The sequence below is a fragment of the Protopterus annectens genome, chromosome 14.part0 (genome assembly GCF_019279795.1).
Source record: "Protopterus annectens isolate FY-2018-M chromosome 14.part0, PAN1.0, whole genome shotgun sequence".
Lineage (NCBI taxonomy): Eukaryota > Metazoa > Chordata > Ceratodontiformes > Protopteridae > Protopterus > Protopterus annectens.
Window position 1 is genome coordinate 654,094,071 of NC_056748.1, and position 20,516 is coordinate 654,114,586.

The window sequence follows — 20,516 nt, forward strand, 5'->3', positions numbered from 1 at the left end:
AAAATAAATTCCAACTCCCCTTTGCCTATTTTTTGCCGCTACTTACAGTCCATACATAGTGGTAATAATCTCTTCTCTTGATTCCAGTTTCTACATATAACATTCTGCATGGTTGTTACTGTTCTCCTTAAGTACTGGCATACAAAAAACTGTTGTACTTATTTTGTGAACTCCCTCCTGTTTCAATATCGTTTCTTTCCACTTCAGTTTGTAGTCTTCTGCTTGTGCTATGTCAGTGAGCCTTAACTGTGTAGCTAAAGGATCTCTTCAGATCTGTAACCCTAAACCACCCTCTTATATGGGGAAAACAACTTAGCCCACTAACTCTTGCCACAAATTCTTTTAATTCTTTAATATTAGTCCACAGCTTCTCCTCTGGTTAATGAAAGTTTGCCTGACTTGTAGTCATTAATAGAAGCACTAAAAACCATTTCACTGTTTATACTTTACTAATTATATCCTTCATCAATAACTTCCAACTTCTCAATAACTGTATTATATTTTTAGTCTCTTCCCATATATGCTTAGCTGCCATAACAGAATCCTTTTAATCCAAACACCTAAATAGTTCATCTTATCCTGCACCCATCATTATGGGTATTGATGAACCCATTCATGTAAGGGAACATAATTTATTGATACAGACTTTGTTTTGTCCTTATTTATTTTATATCCTGAAAAACTTAAAACTGTTGCAAAATGTTCCACAACACAGAAATATCCTTTCTGGATTTATGACATTGTCTGTAAATAAGGCAAATGTTTTTGAGAACTGCACTACATATACCTTGGAATTTGGGAGCCTTATTTACTTTGCCAGTGGCTCAATATACAAGTCAAAGGATAATGGGGACACCTCTACTAAGTTCCTTTACTCAAACCCAGACTGTCAGACAGGAAACCTTCTCATTACCTCTCAACTGTACAGATTTTCAAATGATATCCAGATTTTTGCCTTATATTTTTGGTCTGTTTATCTTAAAATTGTGTTTTTTACGCAAGTCACTGGTAACTCATTTAAGTCAGAAAGTAATGACAGACATTTCAGTTTCAGACTTCATATCCTTCAGAAAATTCATACTAATGCAAAGCCTGTTATTCTATCAACATCCTAACTTTCTAAGAGCAAGCAATGCCTTTTGGCTTTTCCCGGTTAGGGGTCGCCACACCAGATTACTGGTCCACAAATTGATTGGCAGTGTTTTTTCAGTGCTGATTTGCCAGCCCAATGCCCAACCTTCACGAAAGCGTAAGTTTGTAAGAGCAATACTTAAAGAGTGCCCCTTTTTATGAGCCTTTGTCCCCCCATTATTTATGGCTTTGCACAGATTTTTTGTTCTAAGAGGTTGAACGGTATGAGTCCCTTCTACCTTGATTCTTGACTCTGACCCTTCAAATATCTTTTTAAGTAAACCCATTACTTTATCAGGAAAAGCAAATGCTATTACTGACTTACTCATAAACTCTACAGAATACCTTCACTGCATCAAAACGAGCCAAACTTAACAGGGTCTCCTTGCACTTTGCCTCCATTTGGATTATCATCACTCTGTTAATGTTGCTCACTGTTTTACCCCTGATCTCTAAATTCTTGGTCTTTAACATTGGTGTCTTTACATTACTCAGTTAGAGCAAACTGCAGGAACTGAGGAATGATACAGATTTAGGAAAATGCCTCTCTACTACTACCACTTACCCCTCCTGCAGTGCAATGGGGTCTACCTCAACCTGCTTCTAGCCAATATTTGTGGCACTGGTTGTGTGCCTAAGAAGAGATCACCTCTTTACTGTACAGAGAATCATCTTGCTTTCTGCAGGTGAGTCGATAATAAAGTGACAGGTGGAGTTGGAGATGGTTTGGAGAGCTGTGGTGCTGAGTGAATCAAAAAGGCCTAAGCCATGAAATTACAGCTGAATGCATTCAGAGTAGTTAAATATATAACAAAATATGAATAAATAAAGTAGTAATATGAATAATCCATAAATGATATGGACTGAATTGGATTTAATATAGTATAGCACCTCTGCATCAAGTCTTCTGATGATTAAAGCTAGATGCCAAGGTACTAAACTATATTAAATTTATTTTTGTCCAATTCAGTTGTGGTCCATTCATACAATGAAAATGTGCATAGAACAAATATAATAGCCAGGCTGCACTATTTTGACCCTCCTCAAAGATCAAGCTTCACTGCGCCCCAAATGGAACAAATTAATGCACAATTCCTGAAACTTATGGTGTAGCTAACTGCTAACGTCATAGAAGGCACAAAGTAAAAACCTGTGATACTTCATAGAGATGGGGAGAAAATTAATAATATATACAACGCAATGGGATTTATGTCACATCAATGAATGGCCACATGATCAAATGGTGGGCTATCGACCTGTAAATTTCAAAAATATGGAACACTGGAGGAGAGACGTGAATGAAATCACTGTTATTTGAGATCACAAAACAGCAGGGGTAAGGCAAATTGGGAAGCAAAAAAGATGATTTTGTCTGGTTTTGTTGTTTCAGTGGTCCATATTTTGATGTTTATGGCATGGATGTTTAGCTGTTTGATATTGTGGCTATTCGACAAAGTGGTATAAGTCTGACACAATGCCAGCTGAATCATACAAATATATGAATATATGAAGTGTGTCAGGAGTTATTTGTGACAGACTAGTACCAGTAAGAGTGAAAGGGAAGGTCTACAAGAGGGTAGTGAGACCAGCTATGTTATATGAGTTGGAGACAGTGGCATTGACAAAAAGGCAAGAGTCAGAGCTGGATGCGGCAGAGTTAAAGATGTTAAGATTTGCACTGGGCGTGATGAGGGTAGACAGGATTAGGAATAAGTATATTAAGGGATGACTGTTAAACTTCTCCACTGCTTATATGTCTATACTACTGGGGAACGCTAGTAGACAACAGTGACACTTTCTAATTATTATGCTAAGATACTGAAAATGTTACTAGAAAAAGAGTTTTAAAAATGTTACTAGAACAAGAAAGTTTGTAAACTTGCATTTTCTAAGCAATACATATAAAACTCTAATGTCTAGCATATTTGCTTGACTAACAGCCTTTGTGATTCTAAAAGAAATGTGGTGGATATACGAGGTAATATCAGGGATGTTCTGCACGAGTTCTGGACAGTTGAGAGGTATCCAGGCTGTGTCAACTCTATGCATGGGTTACCAGAAAACACAACTGCTGCATTGTGCTTTTAGCACCAATGGTGACACTGCAAGATTCAAATGCATGCAAATTAGCCAGTGATGTGGTCAACCCTACTTCATCTCAACATGTCTCCATATTACATTTCGCGCATCTGTGTAAACTGCAACTTTTGGCTGCTGCAATTTATGTGAGCACAGGGATTTCCCAGCTTTTGTGTACAGTACAGTAGAGAGTCACCTATCCGAATGTTGATTATCAGAACAGTCAGTTATCAGAACCAGCCTTCCAAAGTTTTTGGGTGGGAAAAATCATAAAGTCTGAAAATGTAAACATTATATGTATTTGCCTGAGTATGTTTTTTGAGCTTGTAGCCAGCTCATGTGTGAAACATATTCTTTATTGTCCATTGGAATCGATGAATGGTTGAAAAGTGTATTCCTGCATGCAGAAAAAAAACAAGATTTTAAAAGTTTTTTTCCCAGTTCAGTTATATGTTTGATTATCTGAACTACCCTATGTCCCAATGAGTGTGGATAATTGACTCTCTTCTGTATATTAAATAATGTAGACAAAACTCAACTAGAGAAACAGCTCTCCTTAAAATACTGTCACCTAAACAATCAGATTCCAGGGCGGTAATAAAGATTATTAATGAATCAGATTATAATAGTTTTACACCTGTCATCATTTCAAAAGGCTACAACAGTTTTCTGTTGCAACAGTAATTATCAGTCATTGAATGTTGAGACAGCTATTACAGCCAACAGTAATGAAATCACTTCTGAAACAGGAATAAAAGACGTCATTGAATTAAATATATGCACACAAAATAGGTCTAAGATACTAAACTAAATGTTCAATAAATCATTTACCCTACATTTTTTAAATCTGCATTCCAGTTGATGATAACAGGGCTGACAATCCATCATGGGATATGCAAGCACATAGTCATTCCCACATGACACACATATTTACAATAATTTCCAAATTCACCTAAAGTATGCCTTTTATGTGGGAAGAAACCAGAGCAACTATTGAAAACCCATGCAGAAAAAGGAAACACATTAAGATTCTGCACACAAGTTACCGCAACTGAGAACCGAAATAGAGTAAAGCTCTGTGAAGCAGCAATGATATTGTGGCTCCCCACTAACCAAAAATACATAACGTCTGTGGCAAAAGGTTTAAAATAGGAGTAGAGACACATATTTAAAAGACTAAGAAGTTCCTCAGTCTGTATATTAACTTCAGAGAAGAATGCCTTTTCAGATATGAGGCAAAGAATAAAAACAATTATTAAAACTTTGCTAGTCTTTTAAACATTTAGTTCAGTTCACTTTCATTTCATGTCAGTATTGCTTTTATGACCGGGTTAACTTTACTTCCACCCCTTGTGAGTGCTGTTTCCTGACTGACATAGGTTGTGCTGTGCAACTCCATTTTGGCTAACAGAATTAACAGGAGTCACTGCATCATGGCAGTCACAAATGAAAAGTTTCAGAACATACATCTATTTAAGAAAATAAGTGCAAAATATATGTTTAAAGCATGAATGCTGGTAGTGTAGAATTGTGTATGTTCACTAAAGTCACTCAGATTTCTGAATTAGTCTGAACAGCAGCAGATAAACCATATGTTCTGCAAACGATGAAATTCATTGTGACCTAATTAAAAGCAAAATGTTCTGCTAAAAGATTCCCCCAAAATACAGCTAGTTAATTTCACAAGTTGCTTGGATCTCCTCTTTCCTTAGCTGCCCAAGAATGGTACTAGGAAAAGAACAAGTAAGCAGTGCAGAAGACAAAGGGAGAACCTGAAAAGGACACCTTTGTTTCATCCATGTAGTTGAGAGAAAGTAAGGTCTATGCAAGCTCATAAAAGACCTAGAACAGAAGCATTTAAAAATGCAGTCTGTATTAGCTCATAAAGGCATACTGTTTGTGTCCTATCATGCAAAAGTCTCCAGAAAGTCTGCAGCATTTCTTAGCATGGAAAGCGGAGACATAAAATATGTGAATCACATTGAGAATCACAGGATTTTTGCATTATTTCAGCATAGAGAAACCTCTGACCAATGCTCTTCTTAATTAAAAGGCATTCAGAAACAGATGCTAGTAATGAATAAACACTCCTTTTTTACTTTAAATCAGTACCACATGCACTTGTACTTTTTATACAGCTCTTAATATGAAAGCTGTGTCTTAAAAATGCACTTATATTTCTTATACCACCCAGCTGTGGTTGTCTTTAACATAGCATGACATGTTGCAAGTGATGGCATGTTATGCTAAAAATACTGATTACCCCCTTTCTTTTGGTCATTGATTGTCTAGTCTCCTTAGTCTTTTTTGCCTTCTACCGCAGTTTACTCAGCACACAAGGAAGATGATATGACACCCTACTAGAGTTTCCACATTAACTTCTACAGTACTTTTGTGGTTTGGATAGATGAGCAGTAAAGTACCATAAAAACATAGCTGCCCAAGGAAGTGATTTTCTTTGTTAAGCCTTGAGGATTAGCTGATATTTATAAGCATCACTCTCATTATTAAAACAAAAGCACCATCGCAATATGGAACTTTTTGTTGATGATTATACTCAGTCTGCAAATAATTACTAGCTTTAGTGCCATGAACCTTGGATCTTTACATTCATACGTCTGTAATGCTATGATTCAGGAATAGAGCTATGAGCTTGGTCCCCCGATTTAGCCTTGCTCCTCCTACACATTGATGTGGGTACACACCTTATTATATAAGCTAATCCCATACAAAGACTCCCTAACACTGACTGCAGGATCAAGAATACTCTATTGTGAAAAATAATAAAATGTGCTTCTCTTTATAACACTGATGACTTACAAATGTTCATACAGTTTTGTGCACAGTGGTACTGAAAAGCCACACTTCATTTATTATTCATTTATTTAGGGTGAAAGGACTATTACTTTACCTGACTATAAAGATATAAACAAAAAGTATGCATGCGCAAATAAGTCACTGCGCAAACATTGCTGAGCAGACAGCATATAAAACTACTGGCTCTTCTAATGCTTACTTCTAATACCTGAACCTGCCCTTAGGTAAACGCCTTTAAATTGTGTCTGTTCCTGACCTTCACAGAACCAGATGGGGGTGGGTTGAAGGGTGTGGCTGCTCTAGGTACAACCTGTAAGGGAAGCATGATCAGCAATGCAGAAGTGAAGTATCAACATTACTGACAGAATCATTCATTAGCAAAAGTGCCATGCATGCATGTAAAAGCTGTGGTTGCTTAAGTGTAAAAAAAATATAGTTAGATCAAAATGTAAGGTGTTTTTTCTTCAGTCTCGGAGAAGAGATGATTTCTTTTTTTTTGAAGGGGTGCCAGTGTAGTGTGCAAATGTCTTTAGTTACTCTTAAGCTCTTTACTTACGTTTTATCTTTAAAATGGCTACTGAATTCAAAGTTTGGTTCCATGCTTCTTTCTAGACTCAGTATAATTCTGAAGAATATGTAATTTTAATATACACAAATCATAAAATCCCTACTAGACTATGTTACAGTGAGCACTGTATGCTAAATACCTCGGTGTTAGAAATTCATTTCTGACACTGAATTTTCATTGATACAGAGAACCAAGAAGATAAGTGTTAAAATGTCCACCTTGATTACCTGCTTAATCCAACTCAGGATTGCAAGGAAGTTAGAAGCGATACCAACTCAATGAACAAAATACAGAGAAAATAATACTGGGAAGGGCATCAGCTTATTGCATGATAGTGTTTATGAACTTAAGGTTGCTTAATTTACTCTCTGTGTGAGAATATCTGCTGGGCCAATAAGCAGCAATGAAAAACAAATATAAAACAAAATTAAATCAATTATATAATATATGAAACCTAGAAACTGGTCAGAGTGGGAAGCTAGAATATAGCACTGACACATGAAGGTAAATTAATTAGACTTTCAGAATGCTTGGGAATAGTGCTTGTATCATTGTCAAGGCTAGCAGGATTAAATTGCTATATATGCACATATTTCTATTTTCAGCCAATACAAAAAAAGTATAACCCACACAGCCTCAACCAGGTACATTTCTTAAACATGTCTGTGCTGAGTAAACTAATGTAAACATTGAATTAGGGATCCGTTCCTACTAGGACATAAAATGTCCATGAGGTACCTTTATATAACTACAGGCACGATAACTACTGCCACAAGTAAAAGTAAAGTCATATTCCATAGAAACAGTTAACACACTAGGTGGTCTCCTACAATAAATCAAGGAATCAGGAAAAACCTGCCTAAAACCTTTGTCAATCGTGTGAAATAAAATGTTGCCATGTACATGTCACTGGCCTTAGGCAGAAAGATGTGGTGACACCAATTCACAAACTAGTGGTCTCATGAGACACAAAGAAATTTAGACCCATCAGTCTAACAAGTATTCTATATAAAGTTGTGGGCAGTGTCACAATGATTCCCCAAATTAATATGGAAGAATTATTTCTAGAACAACATGTTTTGTTAAGGGGAGACCTTGTCTTTTGAATATTGTGATATTTTTTGAAGAAGGATCAGCAATGGATTAATGTCTCACAGTGCATATTGTTTATCTTAACCTTACTAAGACAGTAAATTCCACTCAACTCAATGAAATATAATTCATATACTAATAGCACTGAATGTCAATTCATATGTTATGCAGTGTATAATATCCTGCTTAATATAAGCAGGACACAACAAGTTGAAGTAAGGTAGATATTGTCCGTCTTAAAAAGAGTTACCAACAGTGCCACACAATGCTGTACTGGGGTCACTTTTCTTAGTAAAAATAAAAATGGAGACTAGGTTATGCCTTACCAAACATATCGATGACTGCAAATTGGTTAACATCATTTCTTCAACTATGTTAAAGTTTCCCAAAATGATCGACAGAAATACACCCTGGTACAATATTAATTACCTAATCTTTAATGTCAATAAATGTAACATAATTACACCAGGCAAAACAGACATCCATTATGATTACAAAAAAATAGTCAGATCAAAAAATTGACACAACCATCAAAAGTATAGGGTCAGCTGCAGCCAATGATTTAAACATTTGGTAGGTGTGTACTATGTAAATTTAGAAAATCATATTCTGTATCCACCTTAATTCTAAATGCATGTCTCATCACGTTAGGTAGATAATAGTATCACTATATGAATTTGACCCATTACTGAAAACAACACTGCATTCTGTACACTAAATAAGCACCTTGAAGGACTGCAGAAGGTACAAATATTTCTTACGAGAAAATTACAGGAATAGAAAATAAACTATTCTGAAACACTTCAGCAATTCCATTTTCTAATTTTCAGAGGCCGCGATGGTGCAGCGGTATTGTTGTTGCCTCACAGCAAGAGGTTCTCCCGTTCGATTCTCGGCTGAAGCACCTTTTGTGTGGAGTCTGCATGTCTTTCCCGCGGTTGAGTGGCATTTGAAAGACATGTGTGAATGGGCATGCCTTCGTTAAAGGTTGGGCGTCGAGCTGGCATCTTGGCACCGTAAACATCTACTGCCAATCATTAGCGGATCGGAGTTCCGCTGTGGCGACCCCTAACCGGGAAAAGCCGAAAGAAGAACAACTTAGAAATTACCTCTGTCTGGTGTATAAAAGCAATACTTGATCTATTTCTGTGTGAAACACTGTGCCTAAAACACAATGCTGGGGAAGCTAATTCTAGATCAGGAAATGCAATAATGAAAATAAAAATCCATGATACAAAATTGCAACAGATATAATGCAGAAACTATTACTCGCTATCAGAAAACAGACCTTAACTTCCTTCAAGAATAATCTTGACCTCACCAAGGTATTTGATACCATACCACAAGCAAATATAATAAGCAAGCTGACCTCACCAAGGTATTTCATACCATACCACAAGCAAATATAATAAGCAGGCTGAAGGAGCTCCAAATTGACCCATATGTAGTTGGTGGACAGCCAACTATCTTAGGGATGGGACTCGTACAGTAAGAGCAGTGGGGTGTCTCCGCCAAGAGCATGAGTGGAGTTAGTTGGGGAACTGTACTGGGACTTCTGCTCTCCATAATCTTTCTTTCAGATCTCCATTTATCAAATGAAGATCCCTGTTAACCAATTTCCCAGATGACTGCAAACTGGGAGTCGTCGTCAGGTCCTCCTCTGACACACAGGCACTCCAACCTGAGCTTACAACTGTTAACAGGTAGTGTAAAGAAAATGAGGCCAAACACAATGTCAAAAAGTGCAACACTGCAGCATTTGGTAAGCACCACTTAGTTCCAGCTTATAGTGCAGATAACATGCAACTTCAAAATGAAAAGATAGTGAAAGAACTAGGTACTTGAAGGGATATCTCCCTTATGTTCAACCATCACAATGGTGGTTAGGAAATCCTTTTACCTTCACAGCTCATGGCAACTAGTATTTCTTCCAGAACAAAAGAAGTCCTCACTGATTAGACCCATTATTAAGTACAGCGCTCTCTTTCAAATGTGCCTAAATATATCAAGCAAGTGAAAAGACCCCAGAGGTTAGTAACTAAAAAAGATCATAAGCTTAAAAGACCTGAGTTGCCAAGAAAGACTGGAGATTTTATCTCTATACTCACTACCACTACAGACTCCCTTAGGAGTGACCTGTGCCTTGCTTATAGGGCTATAATGGCTCCAGTAGTCCAAGAACTCTTATACAGTCATAAATCAGACAGTCCAGTTAACAATAGGGCCAGAGACCTAAATCTACTCCATCAAGGTGGCGGGATAGATTTGTCATGCAGTGCCTACTCCTTCTCTGGAAGAAACTTCCTCTCCAGTTTAAGCAATGTGACATACTATCTACCTTTTAAAATAACCACTGCAGAGATAAAGTACATCCACTTTAATTGTTAAATCTCTCAGAGATCTGATGAAGGGTTACAAGAACCTGAAAGCGCTTACTGTATTTATGTTTTTATTTTATGTTTTCAAAGTTTCTCAGAGCTTTAACAATTAAAATGGATGTACTTTATCTCCAGCCTGGTGATGGCAGTGGTTATTTTATGCAGTTAGTATCGTTGCATTTTGCAGTTCTTTGACTGTTGCTCCTGGAATTGCTGTATGTATATATATATATATATATATATATATATATATATATATATATATATATATATATATATATATATATACATATATATACATACACACACACACACACACACACACACACACACACACACACACACACACACACACACACACACACATATGGCAACTAGAAAACATCAACAAGGATTTACAGCAATCAAGCTTCCTGAAGGGCAACACATGGTAAACATGAACATTGAGTTAAGAACCTGAGGTGCTTTTTGAGTGGTGTCCCATATGTTCACTTTGTGGCACCCCAAACTTCTTTGAGAATGACAACAAAACTAGATCCTGGTCTAGAGAGAGTCTTAAGAAAGCAATACTGCACAAAACAAATACAAGTTGTAATAAGAGATCAAAGTAGCTATTAGACACATTTTACCTTTGTTGATGCATCAACCACAGCTCCTTGATTCACAAGAACTTCAGCAACATTTACTTTGTCCTCTTGTGCTGCCAGATGTAGTGGCGTCAATCCACTCTGTAATGACAAGACAGGAATTTGGATTAAAAAAAAAAAACTGTCCTTGAATGTCTATATGTTGACCTAGCATGCATTTGCCATCTATAAACACTTCATACATTTTGCATAACTTTCTATAACATTTAGAATGTGTCCACTAGAACATCACTCACTATGGCTCTGCTCACATACTTTCAGAATCAGTGGCATAGATTCTTACATATTCATGGTAATGTAAAATTATCACTTAACATAATGATGACTTTTACTAAGGCATAGCAGGATCACTTTCTGCGTGAGCCTACTGTGTGACAGAACAGGGAGATTCTACTTATGCACATAGTTACGTCACTGCAGAGTTGGTAGAAATATGTAAAATAGGTGTGACTCAACACAGGTGGTATAAAAACTATAATGCTGGTGTTGTTTCATATGTTTTCAAACAATCCTTTGCTGAATTAGGAGAATTTAACAAAATTGTCCTGGGTGTATGGTGAGCCAGTGAATCTCTGAAGGAGCATCCTGGGAAGGAGGAAGCACTCTAACCTGCTGCACAACAGACACTCAGCAGAAGGACTGAGAAATGCACATCCACTAACGTGTGCTTTAACAGAGCATCCACATTTCACATTAAGTAGAGAACTGTGCATGAGTCATCAAGGAGGCATTCTGGGCAATGGCTGCCTGGGTGAGTATTTCACAGAGATCACTCTTGCCCAAGGAGGAGTGAATGTGCTCATTAAGCATCATAAGGACTGATGGGTTGACAGGCAATAGGGAGACTAATAAAAATGATTATTTTCATTTCCACAAAAATCCCCACCAATCTTGTACTTAAAGTTTGTCTCAGTTCAATGAAATATCATAATAGTTTTCTAATTTTCCTCCATCAGCACCTCCAGCTCCCCTGGACAAAATCAACAATGTTTAACCCACATGCAAAAAAAAAATGTGCTAGAGAACCAATAATCAAATACAAACTAAAAGCAGCATTTCACATTATACATAGCATGTAACTCTTCATGTTTTGTGGTAATACACTCTGGAAACCTGGTCCACTTAATCCCTCCAAAGTTTACCATAACTGCCCAGCCTCAACATTTCAAATACCTTACAAAGCAACCATCTAAATGCTGGTGCCTTTTGAATACATATGATCTGAGCTGCTGGCTGAAGTCCCGTTATCCAGTCATTATGGTTATAACAAAGTCATGGATCAAAACAGTTAAAACAATAAACTACATTTCTCTTCAAATCCCACCTGAAACTTCATCGACTTGTTCATTCCACTTCTACTTATGATCACAGTTCTAAATGAATAGTAGCAACAAATCCTCATGGTAACACTACACTGACTTTTTCATTAACATATCTCCCATAAACCTAAACTGTCTACAGATCTCTCATGGATGCGACATCACATACTCTAAAGACCTTATCATACTTTGTGAGCTTAATATTAACTTTCTGGTGCAGTTCAGAAACACTCCTATAAGTATGTCTCTTTCTCCTAATCAGTAAGCAAAGACCCAAACCAATGTCAATCACACATTACTAAATCAGAAGCATTAGTAACGTCAATCACATATTACTAAATCTTCTAGTAACCGATAACCCCCATAACCAACTTTTAAGTTCTCCCCTCTTAGTGACCACTGATACATTTCTTTTGTTTTCATCACCTATCAGTCTATTTCTATCTTTCTCATTACCTATCAGTCTATCAAATTTAACCATTAGCTATCTTTAGACCACGTTCATAAGAAACATACTACCACTTAAAACAATCAACTCCAGTGAATGATTACACGTTAGTAATACTGGTGATTCACATCCAGTTTATTCGGAAGCATCCTAAACTACTTAAAATACCTTATTTCCACTTGCAGTTAGACTAAAACAACCTAGAAGCAACCAGTGGATGATAAAATAAATAAATACCAGTGAAAATTAAGAGACAAATCTTGCTCGTAATGGAAAAGAGACAGTGCTCACTCATATTCATAATTCTTTAGAACTTAGCAAACACGGCAGTTCAAAAACAAAATGTAATGTTCATTTTAACAAATGAGTCTCTCTATTCAATACTCCTAGCAATTACTGGAAAGAAATAAACTCATAATATTCAGAACCCCATAATTATGCAGTTCAAGCATAGGCATAATGTAGACAACAAATACTGTGTCAATCAAAGAATTTTCCTTATGAGTCTGTGAAACTACACACAGCCCCACAATCCTAACAGACCAAATCCCTGGGTAAACATCTAATATGAAACAAGAATTTCTCCTAGCCCAATTTTTTTTTTTGAAACCATATCTCACAAAGAAATTCATGCTATGAATCAAAAGAATATACCACAAGGGATCTTTTGTGACTCTGTTCCTGATTTATTAATCAAGTAGTAACTAGATTATTTATAATGTCTGTTACACTTGCAACTTCTCCAAAAACAAGATATGTTTAGTGCCTTTCCAAACATCTGGAAACATGTCATTATCAGCTTTGACCCCCCCCCCCCCCCTCAAAAAAGTAACACCACTAAAATAACATAGGCTTCAAGACTATTTATAACCTTTCAATAGTAGCAAAAGTTCTACAAAACATGTTCACATGCAATTCTGCAAATAAGCCCAAAAAGAAAACACTTTTTCTAGGTAATAATATGGGTTTTACACAACGTAAAGCAAAAAAAAAAAAAAAAATGCAGCATGACTTGATGACATACTCTGGAGCAAAATCTAGTTAATTGAGACAGTTTTCACAGAGCTCAGAGAGGCACTTGACCTGGGAATTTACTGTCTTCTAGCTACCCCCAAAAAATGTCAGTTGAGTAATACAATTAGCTGGTAGGCCAGCTACCTTCAACGCTAATCACTTCTTGTTCAAACAAGACCATCGCCACCACACGTACGAAGGGGGAAGTCATTGGGACTGTTTCCTGTAAGGTTGAGACTTGTCCTCACCTCCTTTTGGGGTTGAGGTGCCCCACTGTCGTTGTCTGTTAGAGCCTTGGGGTTGAGATCTGCCTCTCTGTGGCCTGTCTGACACTGGAAAGGACCAATTCTTTGTTGGCCAATTTCTGCTAAATCGATGTGGCTGTACCTGTAAGAAATCCTTGACTGTTTGTATAGATTTAGCTTTATCCTCCATTTTCTTTAACACCTCTTCTGCCTTAACACCAAACAAGGTATCATGCTGTAAAGGAGCATCCAATAATTTTGCCTTAACATGATCAGGTAAACTCTGTTCTTTTAACCAAACAAGAGGCCTCTAAAGAATCAAAACCACATTGCAGAGTATGTTTTCCCACCTGTTCAATTGCATGCAATAAATCCTGCATTTCTTTACAGTCAGGAGCTTCTGAGCTTGCAAGCATTTTCTGTTTTAACTGAGCCATTAAATATTGCTGGTACTTAAGCATGTGAAACTGGCAATTTAAAGCCCTTACTGCTAAAGTTGCAGAAGTGTAAACTTTCTTCCCCCATCTATCCAAAGCTCTGGAATCTCTGTCAGAGGGTACTGGATTTTTTGCAATGGAAGCCTTAACCCTTTTTGGACCCTGGGAAATAGTTTCTGGATCAGAAGAAGGGTTTTTATAAAGAAGCTTGTGAGAGGCAGGGACTCTATAATACCTATCTGGCTTGGCTGGTGCAGGGGGCAAAGAATCAGAAGATAAGCTGGACTCAGAGAACACATCATCCACAATATCTAGCACAGGCGGAATAGCCACGGGCCTGTGCTGAGGCAATAAAAGGAAATCCCTGAGCCTTTTCTTGGATTCTGAATAATCCTGACTTTCCCAATGGAAATGCTCCCTTATGGTATGTAAAGTTTCCCCAAAAGAATAATCCTCAGTAGGAGAGGCTGAAGGGATAGATTCTTCAGCATCAAAGTCCTCATAGGGGGGTAGAGAGTATCCCTGGTCTGAAAAGGAATCAGAGGAAATGGAAACCTGATCAGAGGAATCATAGTCTGTATCCTGCCTAGGCCTTTTCTCAGGAGGGGGATGGGAACCCCTGATTAGAGTAATGAGGTCTTCGGCCATTTTAAGCATCTGTTTCTTAGGCATGGAGGACTGTCTAGGAGAATGCTGTACTTGCTTCTTTGTCTTTAATGGTACTTTTGTCTTGGCTGTTGCTTTAATGGTAAGTTGTGAAGGTTTGAAAACACCCTCAGAAGCCGATGCCTGCTCAGCAGCTCCGGACCCATCTGAGGGATTAGTTTCCATAGCCCAATACCTTGAGTTTCCAGAGGCCTAGTTGTCTCCACGTGGGAGTCAGAGGCGGCCTGTGGCTCTGAGGTAGCGGGTGTCAGGGGCTGCGAAAGCGCCTCACTGAGAACCGGCGACTGGCCTAGAAGAGGTTTCGTCGTCGGTTTTGGACCTCGGATGCCTGTCTTTATCCTTGTCTTTGTGTTTTTTTGGAATTGCGGTCATCGGTTGATCCGACGGCATAGTATAATTGAACCTTCGGCCAAAGTAGTGCAAAGCAAAATCAAAACGTCTTTTTATAGTGCGTTTGTTAAATCTAGCACAAAACCGAGAACTAGTGATGTTGTGGGCCTAGGTATGGAATACAGTAAGAGTGGAAGTCCTTATAAGGTATTTGCTTCCCACAAGAAATACAATTATTAACTTTTTCTGACATCAGTCTGAGGCAAGAAAAAAGTTTCCCCAACGGGGTACTTAGCTTTATTGAAGACTTCGGATCTGAAATTCGACTTCGAAACTCTCAGGAGTCAGCTGACCGGCACTTGCAAACTGCTTCTGGCACTGCGCGGCAAGAAGGACTGAAGAAAATGGCGTTGGATGCATCTTATATACCCCTGGCGCTTTGACGTCAGGGAAGAAGCGACAGCAACCAACGCCGGACCAAGACTTTTTATCTCTGGCCGACTGTGGGATCGCCTAACGGCAGGATAACCCAAGTGTAATGACTGCAGCAGTGTAACACGATGAACATCAGCTCCCCACCCAACCTCTGATGCATCTGCGAAGATTTCCTGAGATAACTCAGGAAGGTGGAAGAGAACACCTGGATTGAAAGATTGCTGCAAACTCTACCAGTGAATTTCCAGCTTGAGACAAGGAAGCAGATGAATGAGATGGTCCAGTGGGTGGAGGTGTTGAAGCCACAGTGACTTTAGGTATCACTGAAACTTCCTCATATGAAGCCTGGCCCAGGGAAACATGAGGATAGTAGAGGTATGAATCCTAGAGCTCTGAGACACTCCCTGGCTGGAACAGAGGACAGGGGAAGCAGGGAGAGAAAATAATTTGTGAGGGATGAAACCTTGGAGGCAGGAAGAGAAGCCAGAATTGGAACAGTCTGGAGCCTGCAGCCTAGGAAACCATGATACTGAGAGGGAGTCAATACTGACTTCTGAAGGTTGACAGTGAACCCCAGGCTGTGCAACAGAAGCTGAGTAAACTTGAAGATTCTGCATTAGCATGGAATGGGATGGAGCCTGAAGCAAAAGATCATCAGGATAAGGCAATATATGAATACCCTTTAGCCTGCAAAAGGTGACTACATGGGCTTGACATTTGGAGAATGACCTTGGGGCTGTTGAAAGCACAAAGGGCAAAGCTGATAAATGAAAACGAGAGAAAGAAACATAAAAACACAAATATTTCCTGAACAGAAGGTGGTTAAGGAAATGAAGGTAAGCATCCTTCAGATCAAACAAAACCAGAAAGGCCTAGGTGAGCAACAGAAGAAACAGAGTCTGAAGACAGAGCATTCAGAAAGAAAGCACCATCAGAAAGGTGCTCAGAAAGGAAAGATCCGGGACAGGCCTCCAACACCCCTCTTTCATGGGGAGAAGAAACATCTGGAATAAAACCCCAAATCCTCCTCTGTCTGTGAACTGTGAAATGGTACCCTGGTTTAGCAGACCCTGTAACATCCTTGGAAAATGAGGAAGCTGTTCCGCAGGGGATTCAGAAATACCAGAAAAGCAGGGAAGGGTCTTCCTGGTCATAAAATAACCCTGTCTGATATTGCAGAGAACCCAGTTGTCTGTGGTAATCAGATGCCAAACTGGGAGAAAGAGAAAGCCTGATGGACAAGGGAACCTGTCTGAGAGGAAGGGAAGCCAGACAGTGAGATGGCTGCAGACTTGTCAGGAAAGGATGGCTTCTTGGACCTAGGTGTTTGAGTAGGCTTACCAGAAAAAACATGCCTAGCCGCCTCCTTACCTTTGGCAGGCTGTCTTGGGAGCCTATGCAAAAAAGCAGTCTTACTAGGATAGTTTCTCTGAAACTTGGGAATAGGTGAGTCAAAGATCTGTTTCAGATTTTTCATGACCTTACCTTGGTCCTGTAAGGTCTTGAAGAGGTCACCTTCACCAGCACCCAAAAAATTCTGGTTATCCAAGGGAGTGTCCAGAAGTTTTGCTTTGATATCATCTGGCAAAGCCTGAAGGTAAAGGGAGGAACAGCGCCTCATTACAGAACCAGAGGCAGCAGCCTTAGAAGGTGCATCTGCTGCATTATAGCTGCATTTGAAGGAGTGATGTGTGACCTAGGAAGTGGAAGTGATGAAAGAGAGAGCTGAGGCTTTACCATCAGAGTCAGGCATGTCAGAAACAATCTTTCCAATCTGGGAAAGGAGGAGACAGGACATACCTTGTCATATGAGTCTGGTAATTGATGGCTCTAAGACTAAAGTAGCTGATGTGTATACCTTTATACAAATCCTCTCCATGGCTGTACTGTCCCTATCAGAAGGAAGGAGCTTGGAAAAAGGCAACAGCCTACAACGCTTATCAGCAGAAACAGAAATCACTACAGGATCAGAGGAAGGGCATTTATACAAGAACTTGCAGGAATCCGGCATCTTATATAACCTAGTATCCAATATAGCCACCAACACAATAGGGACAGCTTAAGGTTTAGGAGAGTTCATTTGTAACAATTCATAATACCTCTTTTGGATGACCAAAATATGGGAGCAATATCACTGGAAATGCTCCATCATGCCCAGGACTGTGTCACCAAAGAAAAGCTCATCCAAATTAGAAACAGGACTGACAGATTCCTCCTCCTCAAATCCATAATGTGAAGGTAAGTGGGAGGAATAGGCTAAGGAGTAAGCCTCAAAATCAGAATCTTTGTCTGAAGACCCTGGGTCCCTAATCCTCTGAAGGGTATAAGACCAAGGAAGAGCACGAACTGAAACTCCCTGAGGAGGCTTCAATACCATCAAGACACTGAAAAGCCTTGAGTAAAGTCCTGTCAATCCTTTTGTGGATACCTTGGAGAAGACACAGCATGCTTAGTCTTTTGCCTTTTCTTCACAGGCATGTCCATTCTGACAAAACTCAGAGGTTCGGAACCCTGCTTAGATTCAATCAATGTATCCAGCACCCCTTCCCATACAAGGATTTGAGAAATCCCTTTAGGCTCCTCAGAAATAATTAGCCATGTTTCTCCCTCAACTGCCTCAGTGGATGTTTGCAAGGCCTCCATGGAGATGCAATAAACAGGTTCCATACCGGCCTCTGAGAAATTCGTGGCAGAGGAAACAGATGAAAATGCTAGGCTGTCCTCTGGGTTCTGATTCACCTCAAGAAAGATGTGTGGTGTAGGCTGTACAGCAGCAGACTTAGGCACAGACTTGTTGGCCTTTTTTAAGAGGTGGCTATACCTCAGGCTGAGTGGATTTTGCCATAGTACACTGGGCCAAAAGCATTGGTTCTCATGGTAAATGGAAAATTAAGAAAGGTACTACACAAAGTCTTGTGAACAAAAGCCTGTTAGATGGAACACTGCATGTGGTCATTGGAAACACCTAAACGAAACAAGCACATATCATGGTAGTCTTTAAGGGAATCTCCCTCCGACACTGACATTTCCATTTCTTGTATGACATGTAACCCAGTAAACAATGAAGGGGAAAAAGAACCCCATATGGGTACTTATCTGAAAAAAGTAGGCTCAGCCAAACCAGCAAAGCAAAGGGAGCATAGGCAGATGTACGACAACAGTGCTCAGACTGGTGGCAACAAAGTTCTGAGTTGGGAGCATGAATACATCACCTTTATGACCTACACTTGCATGGGGAGCATACATCAGACATACAATTCTCCCTTTTTGTTACTGGCATGATATTGGGCTATTCTTGGCACGAGATCCCAGAGGTGATGAATACCATAACAGTAATATGGAAGGACATCAAGAAAAGGTGCAACTTCAGAGTGATAAAGAGAAAATAAGGGAGTATCTAGATTTTAGTTACAGTATTTATTTAACATTTGTTAACCAGGAAAGGTCAACTGGGACAGAGCCCAATTTCAGCAGAGGTTCGCAGAGAAATGTTTCAGACACATCTTTGGAATTTGGGAGGAAACCTACGTGAATGCAGGGAGGACATGCAGACTCCACACTGAAGGCACCTGAGAACTGTACCTGAGAACCTCTTGTTGTGAGGTGACAACACTAACCACTGCACCACCTAGCATAGATGATAGATAATATGCATGACTTTAGAAAGACTGATGTTAAGCAATTATTTATGATAACAACTCCAGAGCACAAAAGCTTTTAGCACAATGACAACAGAAAGTAGAAAGGATCGTTGCCAAACATTGTGTGCCTTTAACAAGAAAAATAACCAGGGATCCTGTACAAGTATTAGAGATATTTCAGAATTTTTTTGAAAATTTTCATAAAGCAAAGAAATGTGGAAATCAAGAAAGAGCACAAGTGGAAACATTTATGGAAAATTTAAGTATGGCAAGGTTAGAGATAAATGACACTTAACAATTAAAAGTTAAGATAGAAGGAGATGAGACAAAATGGTGATGTATAATCAGTCTGCAGGGAAGTCTCCAGGAATAGATGGCATTCTTGTGGATGCTTGGAAGTTGGTAGGGAAGAAAGTGATAAAGATCTAGAATGTTTGGTTTAACAGTATTTTACAAGGAGGAGAAGCAATACCATCTTTGAAGAAAGCTGTGGTGGCTGTCATACCTAAAGGTTGTAAAGACCCGTCAGTCCCAACTTCATACAGACTCATTTTATGCCAAAAAGAAATACATGAGCTACATAACATCCATAAGGACTCGATAAGGCCACAAGTGCACCTCACTGTTTCAGGATCAGGTGGCTTACTGAACCTTTGTCAGCTTTTGTTGAAATGAAGCTGAAACCTGTTTTGGCACTTGCAGTCTTAAGGGACATGGAACATTTTTTGAATGTGTTTGTGTGAATGGCCTTGATGAGTTGGCTGATTGTTTTTTGTGCAACTTTGGATGTGCAGACTCTTTTTACTGTTATTCCCAAACATGAAGGCATTGATCTTGCTAGATTGTTTTTATTGCAAAAAAAGCGATTACTTTGACAGCATGATTAATGTGATTTGTCTTCTTTCAGAACTTATATTAGACAATAATGTGTTTTTTCAGGGGTGGCCATGGTGGTGCAGTTGTTAGCGTTGCCACCTCACAGCAAGAGGTTCTCCGGTTCGATCCTTGGCTGGTGTTCCTTCTGTGTGGAGTCTGCATGTCCTCCCTGTGGTCACGTGGGTTTCCTCCTGGTGCTCAGGTTTCCTCCCACTTCCCAAAGACATGCTGTAGGTGGACTGGACACTCTAAATTGGCCCTAAGCATGAGTGAGTGCATGTGTGTGCCTGCTGTGGAAGGTTGGGTGCCAGGCTGGCAACTTGACACCATAAAACTCCACTGCCAATCATGAGTGGACAGGTGATCTGCTGTGGTGACCCCTAACCAGGAAAA

General features: G+C 39.2%; 1 protein-coding gene across 7 annotated transcripts in view; it reads right to left on the bottom strand.

Moving 5' to 3' along the window:
- ANK3 (ankyrin 3) overlaps positions 1–20,516 on the bottom strand; it is a 2,432,060-nt gene that overhangs the window by 927,610 nt on the left and 1,483,934 nt on the right. For all 7 annotated transcript variants that reach the window (XM_044056400.1, XM_044056402.1, XM_044056401.1 and 4 more), the window contains one exon: positions 10,695–10,793. In XM_044056400.1, coding sequence (XP_043912335.1) covers positions 10,695–10,793 — 99 coding nt within the window. The remainder of the gene's footprint in view (positions 1–10,694; positions 10,794–20,516) is intronic.